This window comes from Amblyraja radiata, chromosome 28, assembly GCF_010909765.2.
Source record: "Amblyraja radiata isolate CabotCenter1 chromosome 28, sAmbRad1.1.pri, whole genome shotgun sequence".
Lineage (NCBI taxonomy): Eukaryota > Metazoa > Chordata > Chondrichthyes > Rajiformes > Rajidae > Amblyraja > Amblyraja radiata.
Window position 1 is genome coordinate 36,165,261 of NC_045983.1, and position 19,771 is coordinate 36,185,031.

The window sequence follows — 19,771 nt, forward strand, 5'->3', positions numbered from 1 at the left end:
TATAGATTGTATCAAATAGCTGAAAGTTAATTTGCTGAGTAGATTGTTACCATGTTTATTTAATATTACATTGCCAGAATCATATTAGCATTCCATCATACTGGAAAAAATACAAACCTGCATCAGAATAAACATGGTTTCATGTCAAATAGATTGTTTTGCTCAGAAAACAAACTTCTGTTTATTAAATTCTGAGTTAACAAATGGTTTAAGAACAATTTCAAAGCTCCTACTTCCCCACATTATAAACTAGGAAGGAATTCAAGTCATTAATAACCGGCATCATTCATACTTTGTTAAAGAAGGAACTGCAGATGCTGGAAAATCGAAGGTACACAAAAATGCTGGAGAAACTCAGCGAGTGCGGCAGCATCTATGGAGCGAAGGAAATAAGCAATGTTTCGGGCCGAAACCCTTCTTCAGACTGAGGTAGGGTGGGGGGGGCGGGAAGAAGAGGAGCCAGTGGGCTGAGGGAGAGCTGAGAAGGGGAGGGGAAAGTAAGGACTACCTGAAATTAGAGAAGTCAATATTCATACCGCTGGGTTGCAAACTGCCCAAGCAAAATATGAGATGCTGCTCCTCCAATTTACGGTGGCCCTCACTCTGCCCATGGAGGAGGCCAAGGACAGAAAGGTGGGATTCGGAATGGGAGGGGGAGTTGAAGTGCTGAGCCACCGGGAGATCAGGTTGATTATTGCGAACCAAGCGGAGGTGTTCGGCGAAGCGATTGCCAAGCCTATGCTTGGTCTCACATCTAGAGCAGCGGATGCAATAGATGAGGTTGGAGGAGGTGCAGGTGAACCTCTGCCGCACCTGGAAAGATTGCTTGGGTCCTTGAGTGGGGTCAAGGGGGGAGGTAAAGCGACAAGTGTAGCATTTCTTGCAGTTGCAAGGGAAAGTGCCCGGAGAGGGGGTTGTTCGGGTGGGAAGGGACGAATTGACCAGGGAGTTACGGAGGGTGCGGTCTCTGTGGAAAGCAGACGGGAGGAGATGGGAAGATGTGGCAAGTGGTGGGGTCACGTTGGAGGCGGCGAAAATGACGGAGGATTATTTGTTGTACGTGATGGCTGGTAGGGTGGAAGGTGAGGACAAGGGGGAAACTGCCCTTGTTACGAGTGGGGGGGATGGGGAGTGAGAGTAGAGTCACGGGGTATAGAAGAGACCCTGGTGAGAGCCTCATCTATGGTAGAAGAGGGGAACCCCCGTTCCCTGAAGAATGAGGACATACTTTGGTCATTCTGACTTCTTCCTACTCCCAAGGGGCAGAGATACAAAGGATTGAAATCACATATCAGATCCGGTACAACCTCTTTCCTGCTATTATAAGACTATTGAACAGACCTTGCATAAGATTAAGGATATCTTCCCAATCTTTCAATCTACTTATGTGGCCCTTGCACTTTTTCTGTAGTTTTAACACAATATTCTGTATTCTGTTTCTCTTTTGTACTGGGGGAAGGTTTGATGATACTCAAGAATGATAGATTTGCAGGGATAGCATCCAAAATAAAGGTTTCACTGTATACCTGACAATAATAAACCCTTACACTAAGATCTCAGCTATGCCAAGCTAAGTAAACTTAGGTTGACTAGGGGTATTAGAGTTAGGATCAGTCTGAAAAAGGGTCTTGACCTTGAAGGGTCGAGTAAGAATAGCTAAGCCAATTGAGATGGATTTGAGAGAAGATTATTCATTGTGTCAGCCTTTAACAAGAATGCAGACTGGAGATCATTTATTTAAGAGAATAAACCAGTCCAAGAATAACATGAATCCAAACAAATGCCTTAAAATACAATAAATTCTGAATATATTTAACGTTTTTCAGACTATTTTTTAGCTCAGTCAGAGACAAAGAGCAACCTTTGTCCCACTGACTCTCTCCTGACATTAATTTTAACATCAACCCGACTGTAACTTCATCTCCCACGTTCCCATCAACTCTTCCTGGATTCTACCACCACTAGGAGAAAATTAGTGACCAATTATCCCAGCACAATATAAATAAATTATCTTTAAAAAACATATTACTGGGTTGTGCCTATCACCGACATTTATTGCACATCCGTTGTGAAATGATTGATACTTTGCCACGTGTACTTAGTACAGTGAAATTATTTGTTTTGTTTACAGTACACCAGTGTGCAGTCACCATGTAAAGGCCGTTGAAAAGTTGTCATAGAACAGAGCAGATCTGCTCATCTTGTCCATGTCTCATCTAATTGACTCCAATTTGCCCACGTTTGGTCCATATCCCACTAAACCTTTCCTTTCAATGTACCTGTGTAAATATCTTTTACATGTTGTTATACCTGCCTCAACTACACATCGTTCCACATTCCCAAAACTTTCTTTGTGAAAATGTTGCCCCTTGGGTTCCAATTAAATCTTTCCCCTCAATTTAAACTTATGCCCTCTAGTTCTTGATTCCCCGACCGTTTTGCATGTGGAAGGTCGTGTCTCACAAATCTGATTGAGTTTTTTGAAGATGTGACCAAAAGAGGTTGATGAATGCAGAGTTGTCGAGTTTTTGGGAATTTCAGCACGGCATTTGACAAGATTCCAAATGGTAGGCTGCTCTTCAAGGTTAGATTTCAAAGGATCCAAGGAGAGATAGCTGAATGGATAGAAAATTGCCTTATGGAAGGAAGCAGCGGCTGATGGTGAAAGGTTGCTTTTTGGACTGGAGGCCTGTGACCAGCGGTGTTTCTGAGCAAAATAATCTATTTGATACATGATTATATTAATGATGCTGTTTGTCATCTGTATCAATGATTTGGATGAGAACGCACTTCACATGATTACCAAATTTGCAGACAAGATAAAAATGGGTGGTATTGTAGTGAAGATGGTTGTCAAAAATCTTGGGAGCTGGGCAGGTCGGCTAAGAAATGGTTGATGGAATTTGCTGAAGAGAAGTGGTATTTTTGGCAGTTTAACAAAGGCAGGAATTACAGCACCTGGCAGACCTCTGGGGAGTGCTTTAGAACTGAGGGCATTAGGAGTGCAGGTACATACTTTCTTGAAAGTGGCATCACAAGTGGATAAGGTGGTCAAGAAGATTTTCGGCACATTGGCCTTCATCAGTCAGAGTATTGAGTATAGAAGTTGGGAGGTCATGTTACAGTTGCATAAGGCATTGCTGAGGCCGCATTTAGGGTATTGTGTTCAGTTTTAGTCATTATGTAAAAGGAAAGATGCTGTCAGTCTGGAAATTTTTACGAGAATGTTGCCAAGACTCAAGGGCCTGAGCTGTAGTGAGAGGTTGAGCAGGCTAGGACTTTATTCATTGGATCGCAGGATGAGAGGTGATCTTATAGAGGTGTACAAGATCATGCGAGGAATAGATCAGGTTAATGCACAGGGTCTTTGTCCAGAATAAGGGAATTGAGGACAATAGGACATAGATAGGTTTAAGATGAGGGGGAACCTGAGGGGTAAAGGTGGTGGTTGCATGGAATGAGCTGCCGGAGTAGGTAGTTGACTATCATTGTGATAGGTGTAGAGGGTTTATGGGCCAAGCCTGGGCTGGTGGTACTAGTATAAATGGGGCATGTTGGTGGGTGTGGGCAAGTTGAGCCAAAGGGCCTGTTTCCACACTGTATGACTATTTTGACTTCCCAAAATGCAACACCGACCACTTATCCAAATTACACTCCATTAGTCATTCCTCAGCCCACTTGCCCATCTGATCAATGTGCTGCCGTAGTTCTAGGTAACCATCTGCATGATCTATGATACTACCTACTTAGGTGTAATCTGCATTTACTAACAATGCCTTGTACATTCTCATCTGAATCCTTGATATTAACCAAACACAGCAATGGGCCAGCACCAGTCCTTGACGTACGCCACCAGTTCTTCCATCATGGCCTTGTGCATCCTGCCAAGAAGCCACCCCTGCATTCCATTAACACTGTTGCCCCATTAGAGAGAGAAAGTAATGGAGGAAATAAGAATACTAGCTTCCCACTGAAAATAAAAGAGGTTCTTGTGAACTACAATTATTTTATTTAAAGTACAGTAATGTTGATTTGGAAATCTGAGAGTTTGACAGGACAGGCAGACTGAGAAATTGGGAAATGGCAGGTTGATTACAATGGTCTATTCCCATCCTATAGTCACGTATTACTGCAATGTCATTAATTTCACAGTAACTGAAAACATTCTGGAAAAGACAAGGGAATAAGAAAGAATTACACTAATTATTTTAGTTTAGAAACTTGATTTGTCATAGAGTGATACAGTGTGGAAACAGGCCCTTCGGCCCAATTCGCCCACACCGGCCAACAATGTCCCAGCTATCCTAGTCCATAACCCTCCAAACCTGTCCTATCCATGTACCTGTCCAACTATTTCTTAAATGATGGGATAGTCCCAGCCTCAATTACATCCTCTGGCAGCTTGTTCCATACACCCACCACCCTCTAGTGTAAAATGTTACCCCTCGGAAACCTATTAAATCTTTTCCCCTTCACGTTGAACCTATGTCCTCTGGTCCTCGTTTCCCCTACGCTGGGTAAAAGACTCTGTGCATCTACCCGATCTAATCCTCTCATGATTTTGTATACCTCTAAAAGATCTACCCTCATCCATGGAATAGAGACCCAGCCTACTCAACCTCTCCCTATAGCTCACACCTTCTAGTCCTGGCAACATCCTCGTAAATCATTTCTGAACCCTTTCAAGCTTGACAATATCTTTCCTATAACATGGTGCCCAGAACTGAACATAATATTCTAAATGCGGTCTCACCAATGTCTTATACAATTGCAACATGACCTCCCAACTTCTATACTCTATACTCAATGATGAAGGCCAAATTGCCAAAAGTCTTTTTGACCACCATATCTACCTGCGACTCGACCTTAAAGGAACCATGCACCTGTACTCCTAGATCCCTCTGCTCTACAACACTACCCAGAGGCCTACCATTTACTGTGTAGGTCCTGTCCTTGTTCGACGTCCCAAAATGCAACACCTCACACTTCTCTGTATTAAATTCCATCAACCATTCCTTTCTCCTCAGTAGATACACCTGAACCTGAATCTTGCAGTAAAAAGTGAACACTACATTTTTGAAGACCTGGATATTTAGAAATATGAATGCAAGTGGAACTCGATCTTTGGAAAGTATAAAAGAATTTTCAACAAATTATTTGAAACATAATTTCACTTGAAATCTTTAATGCTCCATTGATGTTTTGATAAATAGATCCTGCTGCATACATTGTTAGGATTCACATGGTTTCCACAGCAACTAGAGAGACTTGGATACAGTAACCTAGGACACTGGAGTTGTTGCAAAAAGAAGGAATCCTGACCCTAATGTTAACTCCGTCACTGAGTTATTACGGAAAAGGGCATCAGATTGTATCAAATCTGCACTCTATAATTGACTTCACGCAATTAAAATCTTACACATTTAAACTAAAAACATAAAATGTTGGAAATGCAAAACAGGCTCCATCATCAACATCTACTGACAATCTTATGAACATGATTTATTTAATTAAAATTATCATTTAAAAGCCAAATCAAAATGACTGTTCTTCATAGAGATGAATGCAAGATATCAATGGCTGTCATATCTGTTTCATCTGCAGACGTGCCTGTACACAAATCTGCAGACGTGCCCGTACACAACTACAGGCGTGCCTGTACACAAATCTGCAGACGTGCCTGTACACAAATCTGCAGACGTGCCTGCACACAAAACTGCAGACGTGCCCGTACACAACTGCAGGCGTGCCTGCACACAAAACTGCAGACGTGCCCGTACACAACTGCAGACGTGCCTGTGTACAAATGCAGAGGTGCCCGTATACAAATGCAACATATGTGTTGATGGATTTCTCATTTTAATCACATTCTTCAGTTTTCGCTTTGACTGGTCACAGTTAATAACAGGAAAACAGTCAAATAAAACTAATTCACATAAAGTAGGCCCTACACACAAGCACTCACACACACGCACACAAAACTACCACTCAGAACATGAAGAAAAGCAACGCAAAATGTCCACTTACAGTTAAGAAAAGCATGTTCATAGACGTAGCAAATGAAACACCCTTTGTGGGCTGCTTACTGTCAGTAACAAGAATATGGACTCGACTTAACCCTCTGAAAACCAAAATCGTTAAATCATCCTTCTGATAGTTTGCATAATATAAATACTGCTCAGACTAACCTCTAATGGTTAAGGTCATTCCTTCACATATAACCATGGGTTTCATGCTATGGTCTTTGAAATATTAAAGAACATGATCATCAGTGTTTTTGTCATTGTCACTGAACTGATTAATTGTAATTTCACTATCTCCCCCGCACCCCCGACTCAATGGCATCGAAAGTTCAACCTGCTTGATCTCTACTTCCAGCAAAAATCACATTTTTTCTTGAAATACAATTCATTATGGGACAAGATGTCTCCATGAATTTAAGCCAGAATTAAAGGAAATTACAAGGAAAAAGCATGTACCCATTCCAAAAGAGCACCCATCAAAATTAAAAACCTAAATCTTTTCTGAAGTCAATTGTTGCTGTGGAATTTGAATCACCATCCAATGTTCTTGGTACTGAGGTAGTGCATCAGCCGTGACATGACCACAAAATCCCCACTTCAATAACCCAGAGCTTGCCACTCAAGCATGTTCACCTGGCCTCTTGGCACAAGCAAATTGCAGTCTAGGCTTTGATGGAGCCCACTGTTTATCAGCAGAGATAACACCCAATTCTGTAAACACACACAAGACTACACAATGAAAGGATGGCGAGGGGATTGAAAGTGGGGCTGAGGCAGTGGGCAGAGAATGAGGAAGGAGATGGACTTTTACAGAAATATATTATATTGCACCGAAATATAAATTCTTAAACAATGCAAACAGAACTATACCACTAAATATTTAAATTAATTTTGTACATCATTATTGACCATTTGATTTTTCCCAAGAAAACTGGGATAATTTCATACAGCATATTAAAACATTTGATTTAAATAAATATTGGACTGCAACTATTTGGTTCAATTTCTTCTTGACTATTTATGTTCCAAATTTCTTCCACAATATATTCCTAAAACACAACTTGATTTGAAAAAATGTGACAAGAGATGTCGCATCAGAGATACTTGGTATATTGGGGCTAATTTGAACTTGGGGTACAGTGTCAGTGTCAGCTGCCTATTGTACATCACCCGGTTTTTAATTTTACTGTGGTTAAACAGACGCTGGTCAGATATTGCTACCTCCAGTAAAGGCGCTCTCTATTGAGAGGAACACATCACTATTCTGACAAATAAGTCCGTCCAATGTGATGAGGCTCAATAGGGCTTTCCTTTCACACAAAGAAACAAATATATTGGAAAATGACAACATATGACTGGGTTGCTCAGCAACAAAAAGATGAAAGTCTTTCTGAATGCTCACATTTTGAAGATCATTTGACCCATTAGAACATTCTGCAGCATACAACATCTACTGTAACTATACTGCAAGATGCATTCTACTAATATTTTAAGTTTTAATCCACATCCTGTCACGTTCTGCCTGGGCTTTGGGAAGAATGCTGTATGGTTCTAGACAATATTTTCGACATTCAGTTGATTCTATAATCTTCTGTTGTAATCTTCCCCCCATGTGACACCTTAACCAATATCATCACCTCACTTAGACCCTAGCAGAGAACTAAAAGATAGCAGATATGTATTCACCTAACTCAGATATTTAAATAATTTAAAATAAAGACTTTTAGTACTTTTTCCAATAATTAGAAAAACAGAATGAGCCCAGCACTGAATAAGACTGCCCATTTAAAAAATAAAACACATCTAAACCAACACTGCCTTGTTGCAATCACTGAATGCAACTGCGATCTCAGGGTTTCAAGAAACCAGGGATGGATCAGGTTTGTTTCATTCTGAGCAGCTGCCCTCTATCGTTTCAAAGTATATAAGTAATCTTGCTTATTAGGTGGTAACTCATGAATATAACCTCTTAAATATACTTAAAAAAATAAAAGTTGTAAATTGTTCTTCACAGGACACCCTGTATTACCCACTGATCCGTGTGAAATGTCAATGAGGTGCAAGAAATGGACAGATGTAGTAACAGTATGTGGTTCTGATGACAATGTCAGAGCAAGTCTGGTAGGATGAGGCCTGGTGGTTTAGGCTCCACGCAATTAATCCAGAAATTGGCACAGCTGGCATGATACTGGTGACCTCCATAAGATAACTTAAAATTGTCACTCTCCGAATTGAAGGCCTAGAAAGAAGAAAATAATGATAAGAATAAAGGTTAAATAGAACTATATGTACAACTAAAGCATCTGTTAATATATATTAATGTCCACACAAATAGTTGACATCAGATGTCATTACTAGTTATACAGTAGAAATACTATAATTAAAAGCACAGGATTATAGACATATTTAGTATACAAATCTCCCCACCAAGTTTCCATGAAGTGAGAGGCAGGGAAACCAATCCTAATCCTTGACCCTACACGTAAAGCTTTACTTCACCGGGCTTCTACACAGTTGTAATATTTACATAGAAAGTTCCTTCCCAACTTCTGGTGGGTTTGAAAGAACATAGACGAGAGCAAATAGAAGAAGGTGAACAAGGATATATAATAGGTGTCCAAACCAGGATGATGTTATTGCTATTAACAAGTCTGTCACCATACTCAAACAGCATCACTGACTCAGATGAGGAAAGGAGCTGCAAATGCTGGTTTACACCAAAGTTAGACACAGTGCTGGAGTAACTCAGCGTGTCAGGCAGCATCTCTGGAGAACATGGATAAATGATGAATGGAAGTCAATAAAGGATGCATGTTATGTAACATTACCAATGTTGATGGAATTTAATGCAGAGAAATGAGAGGTGTTGCATTTTGGGAAGTCTTACATGGGCAGCACCTACACAGTGAATGGTAGACCTCTGGGTAGTGTTGTAGAGCAGAGGGATCTATGGATACAGGTGCATGGTTCCTTGAAGGTGGAGTCGCAGGTAGATCGGGTGGTCAAAAAAGCTTTTACCACATTGACCTTTATCAGCTAGAGTATAGAAGTTGGGAGTTATGTTGCAGTTGCATAAGACATTGGTGAGGCCACATTTAGAGTGTTGTGCTCAGTTCTGGGCACTGGGTTATAGGAAAGATGCTGTCAAGCTGGAACAGGTACAGGTCTAGAAGATCTGAGTGAAAGAGAGAGGTTGAGTAGGCTGAGACTCGATTCCTTGGAGCGCAGGAGGATGAAGGGTGATCTTATGGAGGTGTACAAGAGGAATAGATCGGGTAGATGCACAGTCTCTTGCCCAGAGTAGGTGAATTGAGGTTTAAGGTGGGGGGAAAAGATTGAATAGGAATCTGAAGGGTAACTTTTTCACACAACCGGTGTTGGATGTATGGAATGAGTTGCCAGAGGAGGTAGTTGAGGCTGGGACTATCTCAACATTTAAGAAACAGTTAGACAAGTACATGGATAGGACAGGTTTAGAGGGATATGGGCCAAACGCAGGCAGGTGGAACGAGTGTAGCTGGAACATGTTGACCGGTGTGGGCAAGTTGGGCCTGTTTCCACACTGTATCACTCTATGACTCCATAACAATAATTGTTCACAAAATTCTAAAGGAAAATAACTTAAAAGCTGATCTAGTGACATACTTGACAACACTTATTCTGGGAAAACATTTGGCCAACAAGCCAGAAATGGCAAAATATGACAATTCAACACATCATAATATCAATATATTTGGTGATAAATGATGTAACACTCAGACAACTTCAATTCTGAATCAAAATAAATTCTGAACCAAGTGAACGTGAGAACTATCCCTTTCTTCTTAATAAAGTTGCTAAAATGAATCATAAATCAACAAAACTACATTCATCAGCATAATATGATATAAATATTTCATCTGACTACACACTGAACTGTATTTGACACACTGAATGAATTGGGAGTTTTTAAATGATAGCCCTGTTTTATTTAAGGGTTACATGAAAAATATTTCTATAACTTTCAAGTGGGAACAATAATTCTTCCAGGATCCCTCCATGGGCAGCATGTTCGAAAACAGTGGAGCAACATTCTCCAATCATGACAGGGTTCATTTCTTCTCCAATGTTACAGCAGCTGGAACAACAATTCCTCAACACTTACTTTGGAGGGTTCACTATTCCACAAAGAAGAAATGACAACTAGTTTTCTACATAATCACCTGCAAGCATCCTTTATTGTTCCATTTTCTTTTAAATGGGTAACTGTGAATTCTTGCTGCAGTATATTAATTATTACTTTGACAATTACAGTGCAATTTGAATTCAAGTACATTAATGGGCTCATGGACTATAATTTTAGTATTTTCAAGATAAATCATTTTGATATGGCTTTGTAGCACTAGCCTCATTATAGGCAGTAGGGTTGTATATTATCAATCAAAGAACATATTCTTTTCATTCCATAGTTTCAAGTCCCTCACCGAGGTACAGTTCTATCTACAGCTGTTGCCTTGTCTGTGCTTACAAAGCCTTTAGACTTTAGAGATGCAACTTGAAACACTACCCATTCCTTCTCTCCAGAGATGCTGCCTGTCCTGCTGAGTTACTCCAGCATTTTGGGTCGATCTTCAGTGGAAACAGGCCTTTTGGCCGACCAGGTCCATGCCAACCAGTGATCACCCCGTACACAAGCGTTATCCTACACACACTAGGGACAAGTTACAGAAGCCAATTAATCTACAAACCTGTACGTCTGTGAAATGTGGGAGCACCCAGAAAAAGCCCACGGGGTCACATGGAGAAAGTGCAAACACTGTACAGAGTTTGTAACATTGATCAATGTATATTGTTAGCATAGCAGTTGTTTTCTTGTTAGCACAAACCCTTAATAATCCTATATGTTTCAATAAGATTCCCTCTCATCCTTCTGTATATTCTGAAATTTAGAAGGATGAAACGCTAGAGGCAGGAAACATGTTCCCGATGTTGGGGAAGTCCAGAACCAGGGGGCCACAGTTTAAGAATAAGGGATATTCTGTCTTCTGCTTGAATTCAAGAGTTAAAGATTTCAAGAGAGTTATATTGTCATGTGTCCCTGATAGGACAATGAAATTCTTGCTTTGCTTTAGCACACCAGAACATAGTAGGCACGAATACTGAACAGATCAGTGTGTCCATATACCATTATATAAATATATACACACATGAATAATTAAACTGATAAAGTGCAAATAAACAGATTATTGGCTATTAATGTTCAGAGTTTTGTCCGAGCCGAGTTTAATAGCCTGATGGCTGTGGGGAAGAAGCTGTTTCTGAACCTGGTTGTTGCAGTCTTCAGGCTCCTGTACCTTGTACCTGAAGGTAGTGGCCAGGATGGTGTGGGTCCTTGATGATGCTGCCAGCCTTTTTGAGGCAGCGACTGTGATAGATCCCCTCGATGGACGGAAGGTCAGAGCCTATGATGGACTGGGCAGTGTTTACTACTTTTTGTAGTCTTTTCCGCTCCTGGGCGCTCAAGTTTCCGAACCAAGCCACGATGCAACCGGTCAGCATGCTCTCTACTGTGCAGCTGTAGAAGTTAGAGACTCCTCCTTGACAAACCGACTCTCCGTAATCTTCTCAGGAAGTAGAGCGCGGTGATGTGCTTTCTTTATAATTGCATCAGTGTTCACGGACCAGGAAAGATCTTCAGAGATATGCACGCCCAGGAATTTGAAGCTCTTGACACTCTTCCACCATCGACCCGTTGATATAAACGGGACTGTGGGTCCCCATCGTCCCCCTTCCAAAGTCCACAATCAGTTCCTTGGTTTTGCTGGTGTTGAGGGCAGAGGGATGCGCAGAGACCCAGTTCTGCGAGTTTGGTAACCAGCTTGGAGGGGATGATTGTACTAAATGCCAAGCTGTAATCAATTAATATGAGTTTTTGTTGTCTAAGTGGTCCAGAGCGGAGTGGAGAGCCAGCGAGATCGCATCCACCGTTGATCTGTTGTGGCGGTAAGCGAACTGCAGAGGGGTCCAGGTTTTTGTCGAGGTAGGAGTTGATTTGCGCCATGATCAACCTCTCAAAGCACTTTATCACCACAGACGTTAGTGCTACTGGTCGATAGTCATTGAGGCACGTTACCTTACTCTTCTTGGGCACTGGTATAATTGATGCCCTTTTAAAGTAGGTGGGAATCTCAGACCTCAGAAGTTAGCTGGATTGTTTATTGTATATTTTCCCTATATGTTTCATGGTATCAGAAGATTTGTTTATTTCCATCTAAATGTATATTTCTGACTTTAACATCGGGAGCCTGGGATCTCTCGCCGAGATCACCAGTGGTGGAGGTCCGTCCAGCGCGGCCTGTTGGCTTCAGAAGCCGCGGTCTCGTTAGGAAGCGGCCGTTCCAGGCATCCCAAGCCGCTGAGAGGGTTCTCCCGACGCCGGAGCACCATCATCCGGCAAGAGGGCCTGAAACATCAGGCCTCCATAGGGTCCCTCATGATGATGGGGACTGGACTTTGTGCCTTCGCCCACAGTTGTGGGGGGATGTTTTTATGTTAAATTTCTTCTTCAATGTTATGTTGTATTTTTATTAGTGTGCTGCAAGGACACCTGAATTTCCCCTGAAAAGGGGATTAATAAAGTATTTATTATTATTATTATTATTATTTCTGTAAAGGAGAGTAATTTGTGTATCTTCCTTTTCCTTTATAGTTTTCACTCGTTTTTCAATGATAAGAATGTGACAGCACTGGAAAGTCATTAAACTTGAGAGCTGAGATGCTAAATTCTGGACTCACATTTCGTTATTGAATTGAGTTTGGCTGGCTGTCAATCTACGTTCTAATGTTCACAAACACGTAGGGAGGACAGTTACAAAGGGTACGCCATTTAGAACGGAGATGAGGAAAAACTTTTTCACACAGAGTTGTGTCTGTGGAATTCTCTGCCTCAGAGGGCAGTGGAGGCTGGCTCTCTGGATGCTTTCAAGAGTTAGACAAGGCTCTTAAAAATAACGGAGTCAAGGGATATGGGGAGAAGGCAGGAACGGATTAGATTGTGGATGATCAGCCATGATCACATTGAATGGCGGTGCTGGCTCGAAGGGCTGAATAGCCTAATCCTGAATCTATTGTTTATTGTCTATTAAGCGGCTAGCTACCAGAGCAACCACTAAACTCAGGAGTAACTTAAGATGGTTGATGTTTGTGAAGGATTTTTTTTTAAACAGACAATTCTGAAAAAGGATCTCATCAGACAGAGGACTTCATATCTGCACAGAAACCACATCATGATCCTTGCCTTTCAACAGCAAAACAATCAAAGTCCTTCCACATTTCCAGAACAATTCCATGACTCGACTGCAACAAAGGTAAATTGATATCAATGTTTTTAATTGTGCCACAAAAATGGACGGTTAAAAATCAGTTTTACTCAGATCTTATGTGGCTCGACCTGAAACGTCTCCTATCCATGTTCTCCACAGATGCTGCCTGACCAGCTGAGTTAGTCCAGCACTCTGTGAAACGTCACCTATCCATGTTCTCCACAAATGCTGCCTGACCCGCTGAGTTACTCCAGCACTCTGTGAAACGTCACCTATCCATGTTCTCCACAGATGCTGCCTGACCCGCTGAGTTACTCCAGCACTCTGTGAAACGTCACCTATCCATGTTCTCCACAGATGCTGCCTGACCAGCTGAGTTACTCCAGCACTCTGTGAAACGTCACCTATCCATGTTCTCCACAGATGCTGCCTGACCAGCTGAGTTACTCCAGCACTCTGTGTTGTCTGATTGAAGATTGTTTACACATCTATTGTTCTGCTCCAAGTAAGACTTTCATGATTCCGTCTTGAAACATATGAAGGACTAAAAAAAGAACTGATCCAAGAGAACATACTGTGAACTGGCTCGGAAGGGATTAATAACGTAATTATAGTCACACATTTAATACTGGGATTGTGATCTATTTAATATTTATAACTGAACAAAAGATATCTTGACCACAATTGACACTCTGATGTGAGAGAATGCTATGTAAATATACCCTAAACACCTGCTATACTCTCAAGATAGTATCAAGAACTCTGTGGTATTATGTCAAAGCACAATTGGGTTATCTCCAACATGCTGACCAACGTTTTACAAAATTATTAAAATTAATAATCCGGTCATTATCTGATGCTTGTTCATGGGAGCAGTGTTTTCTGGAGAACTACAGTAACTACACTTCACTGGTTATAAAGAGCTTTGGGATATTTCGAGAACATAAAAACTGGTAAATAAATGCACATCCGTTTTACAATCTATATTTTTCTGATTTACTGTTTCTGTTCCTGTCCAATGAACGTGGTTCCTTTACAGCCAGGATCCACTGGACATTTCAGCTAAAGGGGCATCCTTGGTTGTAAAAATTGGGCACTCTTTTCAGCTTCAAGTAGTCACTGCTAAATTCTGGTTCTATTCCAGCTGTTAATACTCTCTGGACTTGGGTAAGATATCTTACAATGATTTCACTGTTCAGAGAAAGTGAGAATGCTTCTTCCTGCAGATGAGCTTGGCAAGTAGGACTTTAGGATAAGGTCTTATATATTTTAGTCTTCTCTCAGACTGTTGTGAATCTGAGGCATTGTATGAGAACAGTGAATACTGAGTCATGAATTACGTTCAAGGCTGAGAGAGATTTCTGCATTAGAGGAGCATGCAGAGTTGTGAGGTTCAGGCAGGAAAACAGAGTTGAGATCAAAGATCAGATTTGCTATTAATGAATGGCGATATATTTACAAGGCCTATCTCTTGTGTTGTTACCCAGTCACTGTGTAATACCCAGTTTAAGGTGAATGCCCCGAGCTATCAACACTCTCACTACTGCCCTTATCAAGGGCAACTAAAATATCAAATACTGATAAATAAACCATTAACCTTGATCCACATTCATCAACAATTTTTTGAAGCATAATCACTTAAACCAGGGGTGGGCAACCTGCAGCCCCCGGGCCGAATGTGGCCCGTAACCCAAAACCATCCAGCCCGCAGGCAAATTTTTTTCCCCTGAATCATCCGGCCCGCTGAGCTCTGGCTGTACCGCACCATGCGCAAAGTCGCGCACCTTCTGTGAACACGTTTAAGAAAGAACTGCAAATGTTGGAAAAATCAAAGGTAGACAAAAATGCTGGAGAACCTCAGCGGGTGAGACCTGCAAGGATTGCATGAGGCTGCCTCATCCGCTGAGTTTCTCCAGCATTTTTGTCACATGATTTGATGCCTGCCATCTAGGGCGGGATGTGGGCGGGATCCATGTGTACACGTGATAGATGTGGCCCGCCATCCGCTCATAGACATGCGTCCTGGCCCCTATGCAGAACAAGGTTGCTGACCCCTGACTTAAACTAATGTGTAAGAAAGAACTGCAGATGCTGGATTAATCGAAGGTGGACAAAATGCTGGAGTAACTCAGCGGGTGAGGCAGCATCTCTGGAGAGAAGGAATGGGCGACATTTCGGGTCAAGACCCTTCTTCAGACTGATGGTCACTTAAACTAAGTTCCAAGAGGCATGATGAGCATTTACATTGTAAAAGGTTAATCATTTCTCTAATTTGCCTATTATATAAAACAGGTCTAGCATGAGAGAGAGACATTTGTACAGTTCTACCAGAGATTCTGCACATATGATTATATGAATCCACTTTGGTGTAAATCAAAAAATTCAAGCAGCACCTTACTGCATTTAACTGTATATTCTATTAAAATATACTGTATTTGTTAAATGCAAGGTATTTAATTTTTTTTGTAAAAGGCATTATCTTCCATCAACATGCATGTTAAATCCACCTGGTCTTGGCCCATGCACCACCAATTTCCCCATGCATTCCAAACACCATTCGGGAAAGAACCCCATCAGTAGTTGGAAGGAGACAACAGATTTTAAACAATTTCAAATAAACTCGTGCCCAAAGTGATATGCAAGAAAGGAGAGATGTAAAAATTATCCCAGTGGCTAATTTAAAGTTAATTTTAATTCAGCCCCATTCCATAGCAACTTGGCAGATTGTAGATATAGTTTGTAGAAGGTCATACTTGATTTGGATGATCCTCCAAGTTTTCTTCCTTCTGGAATAAGTGAGATGTGAAGTCAGTATACAGGTTATACAGTTAGTACCAAATCAGTGGAATGATTTAATCTTGAAAATGGCAAAATCTTTTTCTCCCGCAACACTGCTTGCTTTTATTCTTTACCTTGAGTTAACCCTGGCTGAAAGGACTCAGTGGAGTGGCATTAAGCATTAGGAGCCACTTCACAGCCAGTCCAACAACTTCTAAAACTTGAGGGAATTTGATTTAGTTGCTGAACCCTGTTCTGTACCTGATCACACGGATGAGATGAACAATACTTTAGTCTGGGCGGACCGGGGTTGTGATGCAAGCAGTACATGATGTAACTCAATAATGCTGGGTAACCACGGCTTGAAAAAGAGTGACACCATAAAACGCTTTGATTTATTAATGAAGAAAAAAAGACATATCAATAACTAGCAGATATTTACTGAACTAGATCTGCTCCATGCAACTCACTGATCACAATGTTAATTCATGAATTGCTACAATGTGAGAGAGCTTCATGAAGCTGTGTTTACCTTGCTTCTGGAGTTAACATTAAGAAGGCAAACTCCACAGGCTAATTCTTTTGCATTTTTTATTCCAGGTCGTAGGATGCAGGAAGAGAAATCCAGAGAGTTTTCATCTGGCTGCAATGAATGTAAATGGATTAAAAAGATAATTCAGATTCAAATAACATGGATTTAATGTTTAAATTTTCCATCAGTCACAGTCACATAGGCATTGTTGGGTAAATCGCATGCCCTTTTCCTGTTGTTCAAAATTCTGATAATCAATTCTTGTGGATTTTACTTGTTGATACATTGAAACAGACACTTTAAGTAAGTAATGTGACAACCAGTTTTGGTCTAACATGTTGGGGAATTTCTTATTAAATAACTGCCTGTGTTATCCATGTTGACTCTTGTACACTGATTCAGTGTGGTCTGCTGTCTTACACGTTTGTCCTTAGTGTGTTTGTACGCTTCCCAGCAATCCGCGGATGAGCCGAGGCCGGAGCCTCGCAGGACGGAGCCCGCCGCCGGCCCCTGCGGCTGGGACCTGGATTGGTGCCACGGAGGCCTCTGAAGAGTAGCGGTCAATGATGGCGCCGACTAATGGACGAGGATGGACACATGGAAGTAAGGACGTTGCTGCCGGGGGAAGAATGGACCACCCGGCGTGGGGGGACTGCCGTGATGGAGCTGGAGGAGAACAAATGGGGACCTGGCACGGGATACTTTATAAGCACCCTTTATGTGGTGACCATTTACATACCTTGGGTATGCAAGCAAGGAATTTCACTATGACTTGTCACATGCGCCAGTAAACTATTCATTCAGGAATGTCACTGAACTGAATGCAAAAAAATAATTTTAATGCACTTAGGTAGAAGTGATAATAAAGTCCCATTGAAGTATTGAACACAGTGTAGTTACAGCCTCACATATTAAGGATGAGGTTTCGGGCACTTGTAAGCACACGATACAAGAGGCCAAAGTCACATGTCTTTGTTAAGGGGAGATCTCACTTGGCAAATCTGTTGGAATTCTTTCTCAGGGTATCTGATGGAAATATGCAAAGTATTCATAGCATTTTGCTGTTACATTTGTCCCCTCTCTATTATTGTATTCAGATAATAAAGTTACACTGAACTTCATAGATGAGTAACATTTAGTCCTCACGTTCCTCAGAAAGGTAGCCAGCAAAATGGTATCATCACTTGGAATAATTTTTCTTAAATTAATATAACACTTACCAAATTATATTTTGCAAACAAAATGAAATATTTTCCTTACCTTCTACATCATTCCAAAGGAATGCATTTACAGAAAGAAAACCCTGTAAATTTCATACATTTTAACTTTCTGCTTCAATGAAAATTCAATAAAAACAATGTCAAAACCACTCAAGATTTCTTTGATTATTTGCTCAAAGCATTGACCATTTCATGGGAAAAAAAATTACTTTAGCATCTGACAATGATTAAACCGAATTTAAGCTTAAAATACTGGTAAAAAAAAAAAGAAAGAGCTGTAGCCTATTCTATGAAGAAGAATGTGGACGTCAAATCACCACAAATCTCCCAGATTGTGTAGGACATGTATTAAACTGTTGATCTCCAAACCAAGTGCATTTGGTAAATGATCTCCACAGTTGAAATGAAATTCTGTGGCAGCAAACAAGACTCCAGGATGGTGTGTTGCCTCCCTGGTGCCAGGGTCCAGAACGGCTCCGAGCAGCTGAAGAATGAGATGGAGGGTGATCAGCCAGAACAAATGACATAGGCATGAGGACCGGCAGAGTGAATATAGGGAGCTGGGCCAAATGTTTAAAAGCAGCGCTTCGAGGGTAGTAACCTTCAGATTATCTCTGGTGCCATGGGTTAGTGAGGGTAGTACAGCTCAGGAGTTGGTGCAGGGGGCAGGGTTTCAGATTTTTGGACCATTGGGATCTCTTCTGGGGCCAATATGACCTGAACAAGAGGGAGGGGCTGCACCTGTTCTAGAGGAGGACCAATATCCTTGCAGGGAGGTTCACTAATGCTACTCAGGAGGGTTTCTAGAATAGTAGACACAAAATGCTGGAGTAACAGGCAGCATCTTTGGAGCAAAGGAATGGGTGACTTTTCGGGTCGAGACCCTTCTTCAGACCCTCCTTCCATTTAAACCAGCACCTGCAGTTGTTTCCTACACATGGGAAAATAGAGGTTAGGACCAGTAAGTCTCAAAGGAAGCACAGGCAAGGAGAGGTAAAGGAATATGGTGTCATTGATGGGCCAAAGTGTGTTTATTTCAAGTGGCATCTTGAACTTAGAGCCTGGATCAGTGCATGGAACTATGATGTTGTGGCCGTTACTGGGACAGTTGTATAAGATTTGTATAAGATAATTGTATAAGAATAACATTTTCACATTTTCATATTGCTAGGATTAGGACTTTATTTCTTTGGAGTGAAGGAGGCAATGGGGTGATCTTATAGAGGCTGAAGATGAGCCTCACATCAGTGCTTTAGAAGCTATTGAGGAGGATCCTTCCGGATAGGATTTATATTTGGAAGGGAACGGGCAAATTAGGGACAATCGTGTGGCTTTATAAATGGCAGGTCACGTCTTAGTGATTTAATCAAATGTTTTTGAAGCGGTGAAGAAGGTATTGATGAGGGGAGGGCAGTGGATTTAGTAAGGCATGGATTTGATAAAGTCCCCATGATAGGCTGATTCGAAGATTAAGATGCATGGCATTCACGATAACTTACTGCTGGGGGGAATCTCTAAGATGTAGATACCATGAATATCCACATTCTACTCGCCTAATGGAATCCCCTTGTGAAAGGGTGGTGGGTGTGTGGAACACGCTGCCAAAGGAGGTAGTTGAGGTTGGGACTATCCCATCGTTTAAGAAACAGTTAGACAGGTACATGGGTAGAACAGGTTTGGAGGGATATGGACGAAGCGCAGGCAAGTGGCACTAGTGTAGCTGGGACGTTGTTGGCCGATGCGGGCAAGTTGGATCAAAAGGCCTGTTTCTACACTGTGTCACTCTATGATTAGTGTAGCTGGGGCATGTTGGCCAGTGTGGGCAAGTTGTGCTGAAGGGCCCGTTTCCACACTGTATCACTCTATGACTCGTGTACCTGGGGCATGTTGGCCAGTATGGGCAGGCTGGGCTGAAGG

The 19,771-nt window shown here is 41.5% G+C and overlaps 1 protein-coding gene and 1 long non-coding RNA gene across 15 annotated transcripts in view; one reads left to right on the plus strand and one right to left on the minus strand.

The window, feature by feature from the left end:
• Positions 1-5,153: 5,153 nt before the first annotated feature.
• synrg (synergin gamma) overlaps positions 5,154-19,771 on the minus strand; it is a 134,231-nt gene continuing 119,613 nt past the window's right edge. For 5 of the 13 annotated variants that reach the window (XM_033046342.1, XM_033046336.1, XM_033046347.1 and 2 more), the window contains 4 exons: positions 17,895-17,897; positions 16,635-16,745; positions 16,078-16,110; positions 5,154-8,262 (listed from right to left, as the gene is read on the minus strand). In XM_033046342.1, the coding sequence (XP_032902233.1) occupies positions 8,131-8,262; positions 16,078-16,110; positions 16,635-16,745; positions 17,895-17,897 (279 nt within the window). In that variant the 3' untranslated portion in view covers positions 5,154-8,130. Of the gene's footprint in view, positions 8,263-16,077; positions 16,111-16,634; positions 16,746-17,894; positions 17,938-19,771 lie in introns of those variants that run through there. The other 8 variants (XM_033046337.1, XM_033046348.1, XM_033046340.1 and 5 more) reach the window with 6 other exon arrangements.
• LOC116989125 lies at positions 12,831-18,003 on the plus strand. Of its 2 annotated transcripts, XR_004416141.1 has the most exons (3): positions 12,831-12,879; positions 13,229-13,369; positions 16,703-18,003. It is a non-coding gene; the product is annotated as an uncharacterized LOC116989125 (long non-coding RNA). The 2 variants fall into 2 exon arrangements; XR_004416140.1 differs by lacking the exon at positions 12,831-12,879 and having other exon boundaries at positions 13,045-13,369.